At 54.6% G+C, this 20,058-nt stretch overlaps 1 protein-coding gene across 2 annotated transcripts in view; it reads right to left on the reverse strand.

The window, feature by feature from the left end:
• Nucleotides 1-20,058, reverse strand: part of KCP (kielin/chordin-like protein) — a 33,955-nt gene that overhangs the window by 2,568 nt on the left and 11,329 nt on the right. Inside the window, exons 7-33 of one of the 2 annotated variants that reach the window (XM_025379366.1) lie at nucleotides 14,953-15,046; nucleotides 14,729-14,808; nucleotides 14,559-14,652; nucleotides 14,145-14,230; nucleotides 13,992-14,073; nucleotides 13,623-13,775; nucleotides 13,442-13,548; nucleotides 13,268-13,361; nucleotides 12,411-12,584; nucleotides 12,221-12,303; nucleotides 11,944-12,037; nucleotides 11,664-11,855; nucleotides 11,275-11,445; nucleotides 9,823-9,999; nucleotides 7,920-8,005; nucleotides 7,581-7,671; nucleotides 7,345-7,427; nucleotides 7,154-7,247; nucleotides 5,761-5,934; nucleotides 5,450-5,532; nucleotides 4,677-4,797; nucleotides 2,490-2,569; nucleotides 2,179-2,278; nucleotides 939-1,081; nucleotides 466-638; nucleotides 271-382; nucleotides 75-176 (exon numbers count right to left, since the gene is read on the reverse strand). In XM_025379366.1, the coding sequence (XP_025235151.1) occupies nucleotides 75-176; nucleotides 271-382; nucleotides 466-638; nucleotides 939-1,081; nucleotides 2,179-2,278; nucleotides 2,490-2,569; nucleotides 4,677-4,797; nucleotides 5,450-5,532; nucleotides 5,761-5,934; nucleotides 7,154-7,247; nucleotides 7,345-7,427; nucleotides 7,581-7,671; nucleotides 7,920-8,005; nucleotides 9,823-9,999; nucleotides 11,275-11,445; nucleotides 11,664-11,855; nucleotides 11,944-12,037; nucleotides 12,221-12,303; nucleotides 12,411-12,584; nucleotides 13,268-13,361; nucleotides 13,442-13,548; nucleotides 13,623-13,775; nucleotides 13,992-14,073; nucleotides 14,145-14,230; nucleotides 14,559-14,652; nucleotides 14,729-14,808; nucleotides 14,953-15,046 (3,123 nt within the window). Of the gene's footprint in view, nucleotides 1-74; nucleotides 177-270; nucleotides 383-465; nucleotides 639-938; nucleotides 1,082-2,178; nucleotides 2,279-2,489; nucleotides 2,570-4,676; nucleotides 4,798-5,449; nucleotides 5,533-5,760; nucleotides 5,935-7,153; nucleotides 7,248-7,344; nucleotides 7,428-7,580; nucleotides 7,672-7,919; nucleotides 8,006-9,822; nucleotides 10,000-10,892; nucleotides 11,446-11,663; nucleotides 11,856-11,943; nucleotides 12,038-12,220; nucleotides 12,304-12,410; nucleotides 12,585-13,267; nucleotides 13,362-13,441; nucleotides 13,549-13,622; nucleotides 13,776-13,991; nucleotides 14,074-14,144; nucleotides 14,231-14,558; nucleotides 14,653-14,728; nucleotides 14,809-14,952; nucleotides 15,047-20,058 lie in introns of those variants that run through there. The other variant, XM_025379367.1, reaches the window with a different exon arrangement.

Below are 20,058 nucleotides of genomic sequence, written 5' to 3' on the forward strand. Positions count from 1 at the left end.
CTATAGATACAGAGGCCTAAACAGGACTGAAGCTCCCAGCAGGCAGCCCACCCAGACTCGCCCTGGAGCCGCACCTGGAGCCCGGGCTGGGTATGCAGGATCACAGTGTGTCCTCGCAGCTCCACATACAGCAGCGGCTCCTGCAGGAAGGGCAAGGCCACTGGGCGCCCATCCACCTGGAGGATAAAGGAAGTGGGAGGAGGGGCGATGTCGAGGCACATGGGTGGACAGCATGGGATCCACCTTCCTCTGCTCATCGGCTTTGCTCACAGTGACTGCTCCGCCCTGCAGCAGCCGCACGGCCACGTCTCCCAGCAGCACCGCCACCTCCTGGGTCCAGGCCACGCCGCTCCGGCCCCGGTCATCATTGGTCACGTGCACACTGTGGGCGGGAAAGTCCCAGGTGCCATTGGTCAGCAGGGCTGGGTGTAGGGGTTGGGGAGAAGAGAGACGGGGGATGCACACCTGAAGTCCCCGCTGTGGCAGTCCTTGGCCAACACATAGCTGCAACTGCCCTGGAAGTGCAGCAGGCGGCCGTCGAAGGTGCGGTAATGGGGGTCTCCGAAGGCCATGCAGGAAGCTGGCCGGGGCAGGCAGCGGGGGCAGCAGCTGCCAGGACTCAGGGCAGGGGCCTTGTCCTGCATTCAGCCCCAGACACTGTCAGACACACCGCCCTCCCGGCCATGCCTCTTGCAGACCCTCCCAGAAAACCAAGCATCTCCCAGGAGTCTCCAGGGATCTCCAGGACTCCAGCGCCCGGGCTCCCTGTGAGCAAGGTCAGGGCACCACTTTGTGGTCGCACTGGGAACAGCACTGTCCCCAGCTCCCAGCTGGCTGCAGGAGCCCAGCCTCCCTCTCGGATGCCTGATCACACCAGGATGGTGGTACCATGTGCCCCCACCCTGACCCTCCCCACCACCTTAGACTGCGGTACTCACGGGGTCACACGAGAGTGGTGAGCAGCGCCGGCTCTGGCAACGCACGGTGCCCGCCATGCAGGAGCAGCTGGTGCAGGCGTCCACAGTCCAGCGCTCTCCAGAGGCCACCTCACGGCCCTGGTGCACGCAGGACTGGGTGGGAGCTGAAGGGATAGGAGCTGGGAGGTCAGCTGCCCCTCCCACATGCCCAGAAGGTCTGACTTATCCCCTCCCTCATCATCCTGGCTGCACACCTTGGCATCGCTCACAGCAGCTGTCAGCCTGGGGCACCTTTGTCCAGCCATGGGGGCAGGAGAGGGCCTGGCACTCCTCGAGGTGGCACTCCACATGGCCCCGCTGAGGACAGACATCATTGTTCTGGGGTTTTCTGCAGGGCCGGAGTCCCTGGCCTCATGCTTCTGGGGGCATCTGGGCATGGACTTCTGCCTGCCCCTCCCACAATACACTCTTCACAGTTCAAGTGGAGAATGAAATCCAACCTTCGGCTCCATGCCCTGGTGCAGGGATGCTCTTGCCCCTTAAAGACCCCGTATTTGCTGGTGGAGTGTTGGACACTCCTCCCTTTATCCATCTGTGAGATCCTCTACCCTCCCAGACCCACCCCAGCTCACACGACAGATGCAGGTGATGCACGCATTGCTGGGGTCCCTCCAGCTCTCTCCATTTGCCACTCTCCGGCCCTCGGCCTCCACCACACATTCTGAGGAGGAAGACATGGGATGGGCAGGCACTGTCCCTCCAGCTGTATCCTCCCTTCTCGGAGCTTACCCCGCATTTCATGGCAGGAAAGCACCCACTCAATTTCCCTACTACCCTGATGGTGTTGATTTCTTCAACCAATATCCACAGGGCCTATTAGACATCAGGCTTCGCATCAGTGCTGGGGATGTCTCTAGGGTCCTAGGAGCCCAAAGGGCCAGAGGCTGGAACCCCACTCTGGGCCGGCTGCCCACTCAGTAGTGCAATGCCCTCTTCATGGGCCTGGAGATCCCAAGCCCCCTGAGAGGCATCAGGCCAGACCTTGAGAATCTAGGCTTCATCCCAGCTTCCCCCTGCCTCATGGGTCTCTTCCCCACCTCAAGAACAGCCCCCCTCCATTTCTAGAAAAGAATGAACCCTGTATTCTTTTCTGAAAACCGAGTACAAACCCTGGACTGCCCACTTGGCCCATGAATGTCTCCCCTTCCTGTCTTCCCCCTGGGCTCCTCTCTGAGGGTGGAGGCCAGGGCTGGGCACTTACCCTGGCACACGGGGCAGCAGCTCCCAGGGGGAGTGTGGCGCTCTGAGAGGGGACAGCTGAGCTCAGGACAGGTTTGGTGGATGCAGAGCCATGTCAGGTCCTACCCATGTGAACACAAGAGGTAGAGAATGGCGGATCTCAGGGAGCTGGTGGAGGAGTAAGGTGTAGTCATGATGTGACAGTCAGGACAAGTGGGCAAATGTCAGGGTGAGTGGAGAGCCCCGGAGCTGCTGCGGGAGAGGAGGGGCAGGCACAGCCCACAGAGAAGGAAGAAGAGGGGCTCTGTGAGTCCTCAAGGCAGGAGGGCTCACCTGGCACTGGCATGTGTAGCAGGGGTCCGGTGGGGCTAGCTCAGATCCCAGCAGGCCCTCTGAACAGTTACTCAAAGCCTCTGTGAAGACAAGAACCCGGAGTGGGGGACAGAAAAAGGGGCGCAGGGCTGGAAATCCCAGCTGTCCCCACGCATCGTGTCCCCAGATTTCTAACTTGAACTCCTGGGCATACCCGCATCCCAGCACCTTGACTCCGGGGAGGACAAGTTCTCTTTCTCTTTAATTCAGTCACGTTCACACGTTTGCAAAGAAACTTTGCTAGGTTGTTATGTGGGGCCGGGTAGGGGTGCAAGGTGACTGGAAACAGACCAAGCATGGCTTCCTTAGCCTGAGGTCACTAAGAATGGCCAGCTTGTGGCCTGCTCTCCCTCCTGCTATCTGTAATACAGTGTGGCTACAACAGCGCAGGGAAGCACACAGCCAGGCATCCCGAGTTCGAATCCTGATGCCAGCACTCAGTGCCTGTGCTCATTAGGTTAGATTAATCCATCTCTCTGAGCCTCAGTTTCTTAATCTGTAAAAAGAGATTAATACTTCCCTCACTAGGTAACTGTGAAAACAAAGCGAGAGACTTTATTAAGAGCACCAGGTACAGTGTGTGGCATGCAGTAGGTGCTTAATAAATGTTGGTCTTCCTCCCTTCCCCTGAAGAACCCCCAAGCAAGTGTTGACCTCCCTGCTGGATGGCAGGGATGGCTGCACAGCATTATGAACATATTTAATACCACAAACTGTACACTTAAAAAATGGTTAGGATCATACATTTTAGTGTCTTACCACCATAAAAATAAATAAATAAAAAATAAAAAAACAGAAAAGCCAGCATAGTGGCTCACACCTGTAATCCAGCACTTTGGGAGGCCGAGGCAGGAGGATCACCTGAGCTCAGGAGTTCGAGACCAGCCTGGACAACATGGTAAAACCCCATCTCTACTAAAAACACAAAAAATTAGCCAGGCGTGGTGGTGCATGCCTATAATCCCAGCTACTTGGGAGGCTGAGGCAGGAGAATTCCTTGAACCCAGAAGTTGCAGTGAACTGAGATTGTGCCACTGCACTCCAGCCTGGGTGACAAAGCGAAACTCTGTCTCAAAAACACCAAAACCCAAATCAAAAAACCAAACTGGAGAAAACAGGAGGATTATCATTTTAAAAGAGTATGTTTTTTCTTTTTTGAGACAGAATCTCACTCTGCCACCAAGCTGGAGTGTAGTGGCGCAATCTCGGCTCACTGCAACCTCTGCCTCCCAGGTTCAAGCTATTCTCCTGCCTCAGCCTCCCGAGTTGCTGGGATTACAGGCGTGCGCCACCACGCCTGCCTAATTTTTGTATCTTTAGTAGAGACAGGGTTTCACCATGTTGGCCAGGATGGTCTTGATCTCTTCACCTTGTGATCCTCCTGCCTCGGCCTCCCAAAGTGCTGGGATTACAGACGTGAGCTACTGGCCCTGGTCTGTTTTTTCTATGTAAGGATAACTAATGTTCACCTGTATTGCAAAGGTAGGTTATCATTTCAGTGCTGGTATAGAACCAGAAACAGAAAAAATTTCCCTTCACAACAAATGTAAAATGGCTGTGTTGGGTAAACCACAAGTGTTAAATCCAGGAGACAGAAATTGGCCATCTTTCAATATTTGTAATAAAAATAAAACTGTTTCTTTACTTACTTTCCCCCCCAATCTTAATAAATCTTTACTCTAAAAAAAAAAAAAAAAAAAAATGCTCGCCCACCCCTGTGACTGGGCCACCCACTGCCTATCTTGTCCTCACGTCTCAGCACAACTGTCGCCTTGCAGCGCCACCTGCTGGCCAGATGCTCCACAAACTGCACTCAGCTGTGGAGAGGCAAAGGGTCCCTGCCAGCTTCCCTAGTTCCCCTAGGGATGGTGCAGCCCTCACCGGCCTGGCATGGGGTTCCAGAACAGTCCACTGGAGTCAGGAAAAATCTGGGGCTGGCAGAGGGGCGGCATAATACATAACTCATATCTCATCTACCTCCCCCTGACCCCAGGGAGCGGGGTGTGCACAAGGACGGAGGCCACTTCTCCAACTGCCTGTCTCTGCCACCCGGCCCAGCAGAGACAAGCAGGTGTGGGCCCAGGGCCTCCTCCCCGCATTTCCCCTCCTGCCCCAGGCTTCCAGTACCAGGCTCATCCCTGTACTCACGGGCACAGGTCGGACAGCAGTGCTGGGGCCCAGGGGGCAGGAGCTGGCTGGGGGGGCAGCCCACCAGGCTGGGACACTGCCGCCGGTGACAGTGAAGGCTGGGAGGCCCCTCAGGCTGTGGCTACAAGAATGAGTGAGCAGCGGTGGGTCCCGGGCCACAAAAACCCAGAGCTGCCCTTGGCGGGGACTTCCGGCCCCTCCCTCTGCCTGCTGCAACCTCTTCCGGGACGCATCTTGGGCCCTGAACTCCAGGCTGAAGAGAGACTCAGAGTCTTCTAGACATGCTCCTCACCCCATGCCCTAGTCTCCGAGACGATGTCTCCTTCTCCTTTCAGTCACTTGGGCCTGAGCCCTCATGTGACCTTTGATCCTCCAGCAGGCTCATGCCATCCTCCTCCCCAGGCCCATGGCTTAGTCCCCTGGCCTGTGATGTCATTTGCCTGCTCCAAGCCCTTCTAGGGCCTTGCAAATAGAATCTCCACAACCCTAGCCACGTTCCAGGTGGCTCTCCAGCCATACACACTCACCCTGCACTGCAGCTGGGGGACCACCCATGGTCTCCTGCACACTTGGAACGTGGGCTCCTTGTCTAAACCCAGACCTCCAGGCCTTGTTGGTCCCAGCCCTGCCTTGTCTCCTGGCCACAGGGATACACTCGTCTGGCCCCCAGAGTGCCCGCTCCATGAAGTGACCAGCTTGGCTGGGCCTCATCCCATGCTGCCCACTCCCCACCCCTCGAGGTGCCCTAGCCCCTCCACTGAGCCCTCACCTACCTGGCAGATGCACACTTCACAGGGGTCTGCCCCAGGCTGGAAGCTTTCCCCGAGCTCGTACTTCCGGCCCTCATGCTCACAGTCTTTGGGGTGAGAGCAGAACGGGACCAGGGGGCCTTCAGGTTGGCAGCGAGGCCGGGGTAGAGTCCTCTGTCCCCAGCCTCCCCCTGACCCCAGGGAGTGGAGTGTGCACAAGGATGGAGGCCACTTCTCCAACTACCTGTCTTTGCCACCCAGCCCAGCACAGGCAGGGAGGTGTGGGCCCAGGGCTCCCTCCTTGCCTTTTCCCTCCCGTCCCAGGCTTCCAGTACCAGAGCATCGAGGACAGCAGTCATGGGGCCCCTGGTGGGGCTGGGCGCAAGAGCTGATGCACTGGACGCGTGCACAGGTGATGACACCCTCGTGACACACGCAGGAGGAGCAGGCACTGTCGGGGGGCACCCAGCTACTGCCTTCAGGGTGCTCTTCCCCATGAGCCAGGCAGCCTGTGGTGCAAGGTGGGCAGGGACGAGCTTGGAGGTTGAGATCTGGACGTCTGCCCCTAGCCCCCCACCCTCAGTGGTCAGCTAGGCACGTGGCGCCAGGAGTAGTGGGTTTGCAGGGATATGGCAGGAAGGCAGGATGGGGCAGAACTCCTGTCTGTTGTGGAGGGGAAATGCACTGGGTGGGATTCAGAACACCTGGGTTCTAATCCTGTTCTGTTCCTGCCTGCTCTGAAGACCAAGCTCCAGGCAGCGGGCACTGCCCAGTGCAGCCCGCATCGGTCACAGTACCTGGCATGTAGCAGCTGTGTCATGAATGCATGTGGACCAGGTGAATGGCTCCATTGCTAACTGTGTGCCCAAGATAACTCAATCTCTCTGAGCCTCAGTCTCCTCATCTGTTAAATGGGGATTTCCTCTGTCCTGCCTCCCTCACAGAGCAAGTGAAATGCTATGACAGTTCTGTGGTTCTGTAGAAACAACACCAGGCTGGGCAGTGTGTGGGGTGAGGGGGCAGTGGGCAGGCTCAGAAAGGCTCAAGTTCAGAGCCAGATGGCCCAAGTGCCCATCTTGGCTCTGCCACCTTCTCTACCTCTCTGTACCTCCACTTTCTCATCTGTAAAATAGGAGGAATAAGAGTACTTATCTGGTAAGGTTGTTGTGCTGATTAAATGAGATAATACACGTAAAGTGCTCAGGGCCTGGCACATGCTACCTGTTCAGTGAATGTCAGGTATCTTGATGATGATGATGGTGGTGGTGGTGGTGGTGGTGATGATGATGATGATGATATGATGATGAATGGGGTGTGATTAGAAAGAGGGGCAGCTTTTTATTTTATTTTTGAGACAGAGTCTTCTTTGTTGCCCAAGCTGGAGCGCAGTGGTGCAAATGCAGCTCACTGCAGCCTCAAACTCCTGGGTTCAAGTGATCCTCCCGCCTTGGCCTCCCAAAGTGCTGGGATTTCAAGTGTGAGCTGCTGCACCCAAACCAAGAGAGGCAACTTTGAGGGAACTCTAACCAGCACCTGGAAGAGGGATGGTTTGGGCAGTCCAGGACAGGGAGAGGTAGGAGAAGCTGAAGGTGGCAAGGGTGTATGCAAGCACCAATTGTGGGGGCAGGGAGGTGGGAGAAGAGCTGGCTGAGGGGAGGGAGGTGGGGTGGACAGAGGGACATAGGGCCAAGGGGCCGAAGCAAGGGGTAGGGCTGGGGGCAGCCATACCTCTGCAGCGAGGGCAGCAGCTCCCCGGCTCGGTGACCTGGAGCTGGCAGGGAAGGGGTGGGCACTGCAGCCGCACACAGCTGACCTGGCCAGCCTGTAGGAGATGCAGAGATACTGACTTGCTGCCTAGGCTGGGCCCCAGAGGTGCTATGGTCCAGCCGTCACTCCATGCCTCCCACCTCCTGCTATACCTGACAGCGACACCATTCACAGCTGCCTGCTGCTCCCTCAAACTCCTCCCCATCCTGGTGCTCCCGGCCCTGAGAGACGCAGCCTGTGGGGGACATACCTCCTGGGTGGAGGGCCTGTACTACCCTGTCCTGCACCACCCTGCCCTGCTCAGCCCAACCTTAGGCCTGGCAGGAAGGGAAGGGAGAGGCAGAGGTGGGGAAGGGCGTGGGGGCCGGGCACGAGGAAGGCAGCTCACTGTGGCAAACAGGGCAGAAGCAGGGGCCTGGAGAGGGGCGGGGGCAGAGAGCTGGGGGACATGGCTTCTTCTGGCAGCGCATGGAACCTTCCTAGGGGAGAGAGGCCCATCATACCCTCAACTGGGCTGCACATTTCCCCAGGGCTGGAGACCCTACTGAGCCTGCAGGGGCCCAAACACCCTCCCTTGGCCCGGGAGACCTGAGCCCAGTCCTGTCCCATGAGATGTCAAGGGCAGAGTGTAGCCCTTGCCACCTGAGAGGAGGAGACAGCCTCTTCCTGGCCGGAGAAGAGGATCAAGGGAGGAAAGGTGACCAAAGTCCCAAAGGGGCTGCCTCACCTGGCAGGTGCAGAGGGAACAGGCAGGGTCAAGTGGGTCAGGAAGGGTCTCTCCGGAGGCAGCAGTGACGCCATGGTAGTGGCATCCTGGCAGAGTGGGGAGTCCAACAGAAGAGCTGCCATCAACAGAGCCTCCACTGTCACACACACACACACAGCTCCTCCCCACACACACATACACACACAGCAGCGGGGAGTGCACCAGAAGAGCTGCCATCAACAGAACTGCCACTGTCACACACACACAGCTCCTTCCCCCTCCACGCATACGCACACAGCCACACCCACAGCCACAGCCACACACACACATACACATACCCACATACATACACATACCCAGGTACACACACAGCCACACCCACAACCACAGCCACACACACACATACACCAAGATACATACACAGCCACACCCACAACCACATACACACACACACATACACATACCCACATACATACACATACCCAGATACACACACAGCCACACCCACAACCACAGCCACACACACACACCCAGATACACACACAGCCACACCCACACACACATGCACACACACCTACGCAGACACACACACACATACACACATACACACAGCAGGGGGGAGTGCAACAGAAGAGTTGCCATCAACGGAACCGCCACTGTCACACACACATGCGCGCAGCCCCTCGCCCTCCACACATACACAGCCACACACACACATATACACACCCACATACACAGCCACACCCACAACCACATACACACACACATATGCAGACACACACACACATACACACATACACACAGCAGGGGGGAGTGCAACAGAAGAGTTGCCATCAACGGAACTGCCACTGTCACACACACACACACAGCCCCTCCCCCTCCACACATACGCACACAGCCACCCACCCACATACACCCACCCACATACACACATATACCCATATAGACACATACACATACACACACACACACACACATATCCAGATACACACAGGCACACAGACACTTACACACAGAGCCACACACACACAGACACATACACATACAACCACACACACATGGCCACACACACCCCCACATACACACACAGATGCGCACACACCCACACACATACAGAGATGGCCCCCCCACATACACACACCCACACACAGGCACACACACACCCACACACACACATACACACACAGCCCCCCCACACACACATAGACACAAATACAGACACACACACACCCCCACATACACAGCTACAGCCATATACACACACACACACAGGGCCACACACATACACAGCCACACAAACACACATATACACACAGTCATACATACACAAACACACACATAGCCACACACACAGACACACATACAGCCACACACATATACACAGACACACATACACACACGGTCACACACACAGAGCAACACACACACATACACAGATACACCCACACAGAGCAACACACACACACACACATACACACACACCCAAACACACAGGGCAACACATACACAGCCACACACAGATACACACATACACACACACAGTGACACATACATACACACACACAGCCACACACACATAGAGAAACACACACAGCCACACTCACAGCCACACATGGCCACACACATACCCACAGAGCCACACACACACAGAGCCACACTCGCAGAGCCACACACACAGCCAGACGCACACACACATACAGACACACACAAACACACACACACAGCCACACATACACAGAGCCACACATACACACAAACACACAGCCCTGCTCGGGACCTCTATCAAAGGTGAGGGAGTCAGAGAGTGAGAGGAAAGTATGGTGGAGAGACAGGCAGTGGGAGGGCTGGGAAGAAAGCGGAATTGGTGAGAGAGGCACTCCTGGGAACCCCAGCAGGGCCAATGGAAGGGCAGGTGTGGCCCTACCCTGGCAGGTCGGGCAGCAGTGCCCAGAGGGGATGAATGGGTGGCTGCAGCCCGGGGGTTCACAGGGCCGGCGGCCGCAGGTCACGAAGCCTCCAAGGCAGGTACACAGGTTGCAGGGTTCTCGGGGATCTGGGAACTCCTGGTTACTCAGGTAGGACTCCCCCAGGTACTCACAGCCTTTCAGAGAAAAGACAGAGAGGCCGAGGGGAGGGACAGAAAGGGATCAGAGCATAGCAGTCGTAGGCTCTGAGCTTGGGCCTGTTACGCGTCCAAGATCTCAAAGATCTAGAGTAGGGGGTAGGGGTCACAGTCCAAGCCCAGGGAGCAAAGCAGTCGTGAGGGATTCGGGGTTTGGATTGGCCAAACGGCAAACTTTCTCCCCTTTGTCCTGCAAAAAACTTTCCTATTTAACTTGTAGAAAAACACCCACAAGGAATCTGCTGCCCCAGGGTTAAATACTCAGCAGGCCACTGCCAGAGGCACCAGTTTTCCAACCTGGAGAGCTGGGAGTAGCCCCAGCTCACTCAGGTGGTGCGAACCCAAGGTAGCACCTTTCCCACACTCTTCCAAGCCCACTGATGAATCCAGGAGGGGGTGGGGTCCCAGGGTGGTGGCAGCCTGCCTTTGGCACCTCTGCCATTTGCTCACCTCCCTTTTTAAAAAAGAGAGGGTGAATTTCAGGCTCAAAGCCTTGGTGGGCAAAAGTATCTGACTAGGATTTAACAACATTATCATTTTAATTGTATTCATTTTTATGGTAATGTGGTCCTGGCAAGTCTACTTTTCCACTTACAGTATGATATAAAACTCCTTTCTAAATCAATTTAAATTAATAAGTGAGTTAATCGGAAGGCACGTAGTAAACAAAATTACAGTCGGTAGAGGGCGACTGGCCAAAACTGCCAAGATTGCACAAGAGTGAGGGAGGACAGGAGGACTGGGGGACTCGGTCTTTTTACAAGAGCCAAATTTAGGCCCAGAGGTTATGTAACTTGCCTAAGACCACGCACCAAATAGCAACAGAGGCAGGAGAAGATCCAGGCTTTTGTCTCAGGCTTTTTTTTTTTGGCCAAGGTCTCACTCTGTCACCCAGCCTGGAGTGCAGTGGCGAAAACATGGCTCACTGTAGCCTCAAACCCCTGGGCAATCCTCCCACCTCAGCCTCCCAAGTAGTACAAGAGCCACCGCAACCAACTGATTTAAAATTTTTTGTGTAGAGACAAGATCTCTCTATGTTGCCAAGGTGGTCTTGAACCTCTGGGCTCAAGCGATCCTCCTGCCTCAGCCTCCCAAATTGTTGGGGTCACAGGCTTGAGCTAGGCTCCCAGCCTCAGGGCTTTTTCTTACTGTAATAAATATTTTAGATCCACCCTGGGGCAGTAAAGATTATGCGGACCCAGCCCTCTGGTCCCCCCATCCCACCCCCGCAGTTCCCTATCCCCTGACCCTCACCATCACAGTCAGGGCAGCAGTCGCCCCTGGCAGGGAAGGGGCACAGTGCAGGGGCACATGCCTTGGGCTCGCAGCTCACGCTGCCCTCCCAGCAAAGGCAGAGGTGGCAGGCGGCAGTGGTCGATGGGAAGCGCTCCCCGCTGGCAAACTCCTTCCCCTGGTACAGGCAGCCTGGGGAGAAGGGCAGAGGCTGGGGGCCGTGGGGGATGGGGGCCGTGCGGGTTGGCTCCCAGGCCTTGCTGACCGGACATTACATTCCTAACGAGATGGGCGGAGCGGGCCTGGAGGAGGTGGACTGGGCAGGGCGCTCCGGGGCGGGGTGGGCCGGGGCGGGCCGGGACGGGGCTGCAGGACGCTGGTGGCCGGGAGGGGCGCCGCCAGGGCGTTACCGTCGCAGGAGGGGCAGCAAGGACCCTGGCGCGGGTGCGCGCAGGGCGCAGGCGGGCAAGGCAGCCGATGGCAGGACACGGAGCCGTCGAGGCAGAGGCAGCGGAGGCAGGGATCGCCGGGCGGGGAGAAGTACTCCTGGTGGCGGGCGGGGGCCGCGCCGGGCCGTGGGCAGCCGGCGGGGGCCGGGGGGGCTGCGGCGAGAGCGCGAGTCAAAGGGGCCCAGGAACAGACCTCCGAGGGGACGTCGGGGGAGGAGCAGCCGAGGGATGCGGCCCCTACCCGGGCACTGTGGGCAGCAGTCTCCCGGCAGCAGGACAGGCTCTGGACAGGGCAGCGGCGAGCAGCGGCGGGTCAGGCACTGCACGTTGCCGCTCTACGGACCGATAGACGCACCACGGGTCGGTGGGTTAGTTGGGGGAGGCCGAGGAGACCCCTCCCATCCAGTTGCCACCAGGTGCCACCAGGTCCCACCCCTCCCACCTGGGCGGGCCTCTCCTGGCCTCCGCAAGTCCCGCCTCCACTCCCCTGGGTTCCTCCCACCCAGATGCAGACTCACCAGACAGCGACACAGACGGCAGGGGTCAGAGGGGTGGGGGAAGTCCGCTCCGCTGGCATACTCTTTACCGCCAAAGGCACAGCCTGTGGGAGGGAGCGGCTATAGCCTGGGAGACGGCGACTCCCCCAGGGCTTGCTGCCTTCCCAGGGCCACATCATCCCAGAAGGTCGCCCCGACTCGCCCAGCTCACCGCTGCAGTCGTTCCGGCAGCAGGTCCCAGGCAGCGGGTGGGCACAGGGGGCCCTGAGGCAGGCGCGAGGCTGGCAGCGGGCATGGCCTTCCTGGCATCGGCACTCCTGGCAGGGGTCTCGGGGGTGGGAGAAGCTCTCACCGTCCACAAACACCTCTTCTTCCAGGATGCAGTCTAGGCAGTGGACAGTGGGGGCAGGTATGAGGGCAAAGCCTGACAGCCCCTCCAGCCCTGGAGTCCGGAGCCGCTGCCCAAGTGCCCACTTGGAAGCTGACTCGATAGGGAAGAGGAGGAAGTGGCCATGTGCACATGTGTGCAGGCGTGTGTATCATTCTGAGCACACACGTGTGTGTGCATGTGCACTGGGGATCATTCACCTGCAGGCAGATGTGTGTCTCTGAGGGGAAGAAGGGGAGTGCTTACACACGTGTGTACCTGTGTTTGACACACGCCCTCACACAGACTCTATGCGGGCAGGGACATGTCCCATGCATCCCAGCACCCGGCCTCCTATGTGGCAGGCTCAAGTGTCTGCTCATGAACCTGTGTTATCCAGGTAGATACCTGGGGGCTGGGGAGTGGGGGCTCTAGAGTGGTGGTGGGGGACAGTAGTTAGTAAAAGAGGAAATGCAGCATGGGAGGGGAGGGTGGTGTAGGTACAGGCAGGAATAAACAAATCTCTACTCTCCCTCCCACCCACACACACCCCCTGAGTTCCAGAGAGTTCTAAGCTCTGAAACAGGACTGAAACAATTCAGAAGGCCAATGCTTTCTAAGGTATCTGTTGGGTCCATGGGACTGTGGGACAGCAGCCTCTGGGGCCCTGATCCCCTCAGGCACAGTGAGTGCCCACATACCTGGGCACCTGGGGCAACACTGGCCCGGTCCACTCTGGGGCCTGGCACAGGTCGTGAGAGGGCAGTCAACCAAGGAGCATGTCACAGTTCCATCCTGGGAGACAGCAGGGGAGAGAGCAATGGGGGCACGCCCAGGAGGGGCTCAGCAGGGCAGCAGCAAGGCTGGGCAGCTACCTGGCAGCGGCAGACATGGCAAGGGCTGTCTGCATCCGTGAAGTTCTGCCCATTGGCATACACTTGGCCATGGTAGGTGCAGCTGTCACAGCTGGGGCAGCAGGCACCTGGGTGGGGCAGGCTGGTCAGGGTGAGCTGGGTAATGCAGGGGAAGAAAGCCAGGATCAGCCCAGGCACTCACCAGGGGGCTGGGTGGGGTGCTGGCAGGGGGCTGGGGGACAGAGCGCAGCCCCGCACTTCGGTACCCCATCTTGACAGACGCAGGTGGTGCAGGGCCGACCATCAGGCTCCCACTGGACTCCCTCAGCAAACTCCTCTCCATCCAGCACACAGGCTGTAGTAAGGGGGCTGTCACATGGCAGCCTGCACACCTCCCACTCATCCCTGTCCTTCCCAGGACACAGGGACCCCAGCTTCACCATCCCCACTGACACTGTAGAATGGCTAGTGGATGTAGCAACCCGTACGCCATCCAGGGAAGGAGCACCCTCCATTTGCAGCCCCCGGAGGCAGCGCCCGTAGCAGCTGCTCCTCCCCTTCTCACACACACCTGGGCAGAGCTGGCGACCAGAGGCAGGCAGGGCACAGGGAGTGACTGGGCACTCCTGCTCCTCACAGGAGACCTCGCCAGCCTAGGAGGGAAGTAGGTGAGACACCCTGAAGGAATGAGGCAGATCTGGGTGTGAGCGGAGGAACCGCCTACCTGGCAGGAGCAGCGGACACAGAGGCCCCGCTCTTGGAGTCTGAAGGTCTCCTGGCTCTGATACTGGTGTCCCTGGTACTCACAGCCTGGATGGGATGACAGGGGCGTGGGGTAATAGGACTGGAAGCAGACGGGAAGCTTCACATCACCCCAAGACGTCCAACCCCCACCCAGACAAAGAAGACCCAGCAGAGTTCTCCAGGGTGCCCTGCCAGCAGCCCCCCGCCCCCCACAGCTATGCCACAGAAGCGCAGGCCCCAGCATGGTGCCAGTTTGTCATGAGAAGGTGTGGTGAGGACTCACTTTGGGAACAGGGTAACAGGGGCTTAGGTCCAAGAGAAGCAAATCCCCCACACCTGGAGCCTCTCTGTGGCCAAGGCTGCCCCTCCTGCAGTGACTCCGGCCCCCACTCACCATCGCAGACAGGGCAGCACTGCCCAGGGATCTTGCCTGGGTGTCTGCAGGGCACCGGCGGGCAGGGCAGAGGCTCACACTGGACACTCCCGTTCTGCCAACAGGGCCTGGTCAGGACACCAGAGGCAGGCCCGGGAGCCAGGCCCTCCCTGCCAGGCAGCCACACTCACAGCGCAGCGGCAGTGCGAGCAGGGGTCCCCTGAGCCCACAGGCTCCCCGCTGCGGTGCTCCCGCCCGTTTAGGAAACAGCCTGTTGGGAAGGGGGGCCTTAGATGTTCCTCCGGGGCCCCTCCCTGCCCTCTCCTGGCCTCCATGGGCTCCCGAGCAGGGCCACCCATCAGCTTTCTCCAGGTTGCCCCCCGTGGTCAGGTCCCTGCCCTACCCACCGACTCACCATCACACACAGGGCAGCAGGTGCCTGGGAGGGGCCGGGCTGGGTACGGACACAGGCTGGCACATTCTCGCTGGCGGCACTGGATGTGACCCTCCTGGTGGGGAGAATGAATAGGGGAAGGGGCTGTCAGGGCTCAACTGAGAGGAGGAAATGGCATTAGAATCCCCGCTATCCACTTATTAGATGTTGTTATGGATTGAATTGTGTGGCCCCATCCCCAAATCCATATGTTGAACTCCGCACCCCAGTACCTGAGCCTGTTACATTATTTGGAAACAGGGTCATTGCAGACGTAATTAGTTAAGATGAGGTCATACTGGATCAGGGTGGGTCTCTAATCCAATATAACTAGTATCTTTTTTTTTTTTTTGAGATGGTGAAAAAGACCTTGCTGATAAAACAAGTTGCAGGTTTACAGGTTGTAAGTTGAGACAGAGTTTCACTCTTGTTGCCCAGGATGGAATGCAATGGTGTGATCTCAGCTCACTGCAACCTCTATCCCCTGAGTTCAAGCGATTCTCCTGCCTCAGCCTCCCGCGTAGCTGGGATTACAGGCACGCACCCCCATGCCCTGCTAATTTTTTATACTTTTAGCACAGACGGGGTTTCACCATGTTAGCCAGGCTGGTCTCAAACTCCTGGCCTCAGGTGATCCACATGCCTTGGTCTTCCAAAGTGCTGGGTTTACAGGCGTGAGTCACTGTGCCAGGCAGTATCCCTCTAAAAAGGGGAAATTTACACACAGACACACACACACACATACACACACAGGGAGAACGATATGGAAAAGAGAAGGCAGAGGTTCAGGTGCTGCAGAAGCCAAGGAATGCCAGTGATCGCCAGCGAACCACCAGAAGCCAGGACAGAGGCTGAAGCAGATTCCTCCTCACAGTCCCAGAAGGAACCAACCCTCCCACACCTTGGTCTCACACTTCTGGCCTCCAGAACTGAGAGACAATATATTTACATTGTTCAAGACACCTAGTAAGTGGCACTTTGTTACAGCAGCCCAAGAAACTCATACGGATACACAAACTGGCATGTCACTTAAGCTCTCTGTGACTCAGTTTACTCATCTGAAAAAAAATGGACAATAATAGTCCTGTTCTCATAGGCTTGTTGTGGGATCAAAGGAAACAAGGGATCTGGTGTGGCGCCTACCTCTAGAAGCTGGTACTTAGCATGGTGACTGCTGCCACTCCCCAACGGCCTGACTCCAAAAGACCCCATGCCTTGAATTCACACCCACATCCCTGGGCCCACTGCCTCCAGCTCCGTCAGGGTCTGAGCAGCCAATGACTTCTCATGGGTGGGGAGAGGGAGGATATGGTTGTGTCAAAGGAGTTTGAACCACAGCAACTCCATCTTGAATAGGGGCTAGGTGAAATGAGGCTGAGACCTAGTGGGCTGCATTCCCAGATGGTTAGGCATTCTAAGTCACAGGATGACATAGGAGGACGGCACAAACTACAGATCATAAAGACCTTGCTGATAAAACAGGTTGCAGCCAAAACCCACCAAAACCAAGATGGCAATGAGAGTGACCTCTGGTCGTCCTCACTGCTACACTCTCGTCGGCACCATGACAGTTTACAAATGCCATGGCAATGGCAGGAAGTTACCCTACATGGTCTAGAAGGGAGCGTCATGAATAATCCACCCCCTGCTAAGCATATCATCAAGAAAGAACCATAAAAATGGGCAACTGGCAGCCCTCAGGGCTGCTCTGTCTATGGAGTAGCCATTCTTTTACTCCTTTACTTTCCTAATAAACTTGCTTTCACTTTGCTCTATAGACTTGCCCTGAATTTTTTCTTGTGCAAGATCCAAGAACCCTCTCTTGGGGTCTGGATCAGGACCCCTTTCCTGTAACATCTTTCTGGCGACCACTGAAGGGATGATAGTGCAGTTACCCCCGACCCACAGGCTAATTTTGGTAAGTGATGGGATCTGGTAACATCTTTCTGATGAGCCATGGAAGGAACAATACTGAAGAAATCCCCCGACCTTCTAAATAGGCTGCACCAGTGGGGTGCATATACCCAGGGAAAGAATGGGATTGGGTCAGAGGCCCCACTTAGGGGAGTTAGAGGCCTCTCTTAATAAAAGGCATGGACACTTGATGGGCCTTGGGATAGAGGCCCAACTCAGGAGGGTTAGAGTCTGTTCTAAGATTTAAACGATTAGAGGCCCCTCTGGGTAAAGTCTCTCCCAGTTAAGAATGGGTTTGGCACTACAGGATGTTAACTGCTATTCTCTTGGGATTAATCTGTCTTGTACTCACAGCTGACGGCTGTGGGTGACAGGATTAGGCAAATACAGGATCGTGGGACATGAGGAGTTTTTTCCTCGCTAAAAGGGAAAACTTAAGAGCTGATAGGACTGCCAAAAAAGATCCCTTCGTGGCCCGGCGCTGTGGCTCACGCCTGTAATCCCAGCACTTTGGGAGGCCAAGGAGGGCAGATCATGAGGTCAAGAGATTGAGACCATCCTGGCCAACATGGTGAAACTGTTTCTACTAAAAATACAGAAATTGGCCGGGCGCGGTGGCTCATGCCTGCAATCCCAGCACTTTGGGAGGCTGAAGTGGGAGGATCATGAGGTCAGGAGATTGAGACCAGCCTGGCCAACATAGTGGAACTCCATCTCTACTAAAAATACAAAAAATTAGCTGGGCGTGGTGGCAGGTGCCTGTAATCCCAGCTACTTGGGAGGCTGAGGCAGGAGAGTCACTTAAAGCCAGGAGGCAGAGGTTGCAGTGAGCCACANAAAAAAAAAAAAAAAAAAAAAAAAAAAATTAGCTGGGCGTGGTGGCACACGCCTGTAGTCCCAGCTACTCGGGAGACTGAGGCAGGAGAATCACTTGAAACCAGGAGGCAGAAGTTGCAGTGAGCTGAGATCATGCCATTTCACTCCAGCCTGGTGACAGAGCAAGACTCCATCTCAAAAAAAAAGAAAAAAAAAAATCCCTTCACTACTGATACGCGGCCACCCAAACTTTTGAGCAACAGGTGGGTCTTTCTCTGGCCTCCCTGAGCACTTCACCTTTCCCACTCTGCCTCAGGCAATGCTTCCCCCTTTGCCCTTCACTGCAAGTTGGTTGAATGAATGGTAAAAATCACCGTTTATTTCCTCTGCAAAGTTTTGATTAATGGAAAAAAAGAATGTGTGAGCTAGTCTTAAGCTATAGTGAATCTGGTGAAGTTGCTTTTCAAGACAACCCAGCAAACTGGTCAGTTACAAACTTTGCTGCAGGTCCCTGAAAAAAAACTGGATAAGGTTTCCCTCTTGTCTTGTATGTCCTTGGGAGCTTGACCTTGTAACCACATGGCAGTACTCTCTCTTGGTCTCTGCCATCACAATGGTGACTTGGGTTCAGGGTTCAATTCACAACTTAGAGGATGAGCCCTTTATCTTCTTTTGTCTGTGTATTTATATGTGTGGTGTATGTGATGTTTATATAGAAAAGAGCTTTAACTAATTGGTTTAATAATAATAAGAGCTTAAATATTTTGTCAGAAAAGTAAAAAGTCTAATGCCTTTTAGTTCATGTGACTTAAGTAATCTTTGGGAAATAAGCACAGTTTTAAAGATTATTGATAAAATAAAAATATCTTCAAATATTTAAACATTTGGTCTAAATTATGCAGGTCAGATATTAGATTTGCTAAATGCTTTAAGGTCATAAACTGCTTCTTTGACTTTTGAAAATTATCCAATTTACTTTGGAGCTTTAGATTCTAGATAAGGCCTGGGGACATGTGGAATTAGCCATGTCTCCTAGCTATGCAAAAAAGGTTATAAAGCAAATAGATTTTATATAAGAAAGGATCTTGTATGGTAAACTCGTGTTCTAAAGTAAAATGACTGGTTGTTTAAAGAGAGGAATGTTTAAGACAAGTCAGAAAGTTCCAAGCATATTATAGATCGTCTGTGTAAGTCATGAAAGAATTCGTGAAAGGGAATTTATGCAATAAATGTTGTACAATTTAAAGGGTGTTAGGCCTCCTAAAAGTTTCATAAAATGCCGCTATGACTCTTTTTTTTTCTTTCTGTTTTTTTTTTTTTGAGACAGTCTCACTCTGTCACCCAGGCTAGAGTGCAATGGTGGGATCTTGGCTCACTGCAACCTCCACCTCCTGGGCTCAAGCCAGTCTCCTGCCTCAGCTTCCTGAGTAGGTGGAATTATAGGCATGCACCAGCATGCCCAGCTAATTTTTGTATTTTTAGTAGAGATGGGGTTTCACCATGTTGCCCAGGCTGGTCTCAAACCACTGACCTCAAGTGATCTGCCCACTGTGGCCTCCCAAAGTGCAGGGATTACAGGTGTAAGCCACAGCACCCAGCCACACTATGACTCTTAACTATACAACTTGCCTGCTTTACAGTTAGGTAAGTCCTGGGACATGTGGAATTTGCCACATCCCCTAGTTATGCTGGAAAAAGTCATACCTTATCTACACTTCTGCCTGGTGTGTCCTAGGCTAGGTTCCACACCTAGTACATAGTTAAAATCCTGAATTTACCAAGGTTTTCACCAAAAGTAAAAGTTGCTAAGGGTTACCATTGTAACATGTGATTGAGACTACTGAAAAAATAGTTCTACATGCAAGGTATATAAGAAAAGTAGAATGTACTTTTGGTAAAGGATTATAAAAAGTCGTGGGAATATGGATTTATTGCCTAAATTTAGAGGGTTAAAAGATTGTTTTAAGTTAGACAGAATAAAGCTGAAGGTTTGAGCAAGTTGTGGAAGGTTTGTGAAAAATTAATCTTGTAAAATAAATTGTGTGTGAACATATTGATTAAGGTTAAAGGGGTATTATCCAGTTTTTCTGTAAATTGAGCATTGGAATAAAAGTGCAACAGGTTTTTCTTAAAGCAAAACCTGCTTGTAATCTGCTCTTTAACAAAAATTTGTAAAGGGTTATAAAACATTTATGAAAATCTTACCTTATAGTCAAACTGATTAAGAAATATTTGTCTATAAGGTTTTATTAAGAATTGAGTTTGACAGCAATAATGCACCCATGCAACAGTGACATTTGGCTGATTTGGTATAAAAGTCATATAGGAAGTACTGTCAAATATGAAATGGTATTTGGT

This window comes from Theropithecus gelada, chromosome 3 (assembly GCF_003255815.1).
Source record: "Theropithecus gelada isolate Dixy chromosome 3, Tgel_1.0, whole genome shotgun sequence".
Taxonomy (NCBI): domain Eukaryota; kingdom Metazoa; phylum Chordata; class Mammalia; order Primates; family Cercopithecidae; genus Theropithecus; species Theropithecus gelada.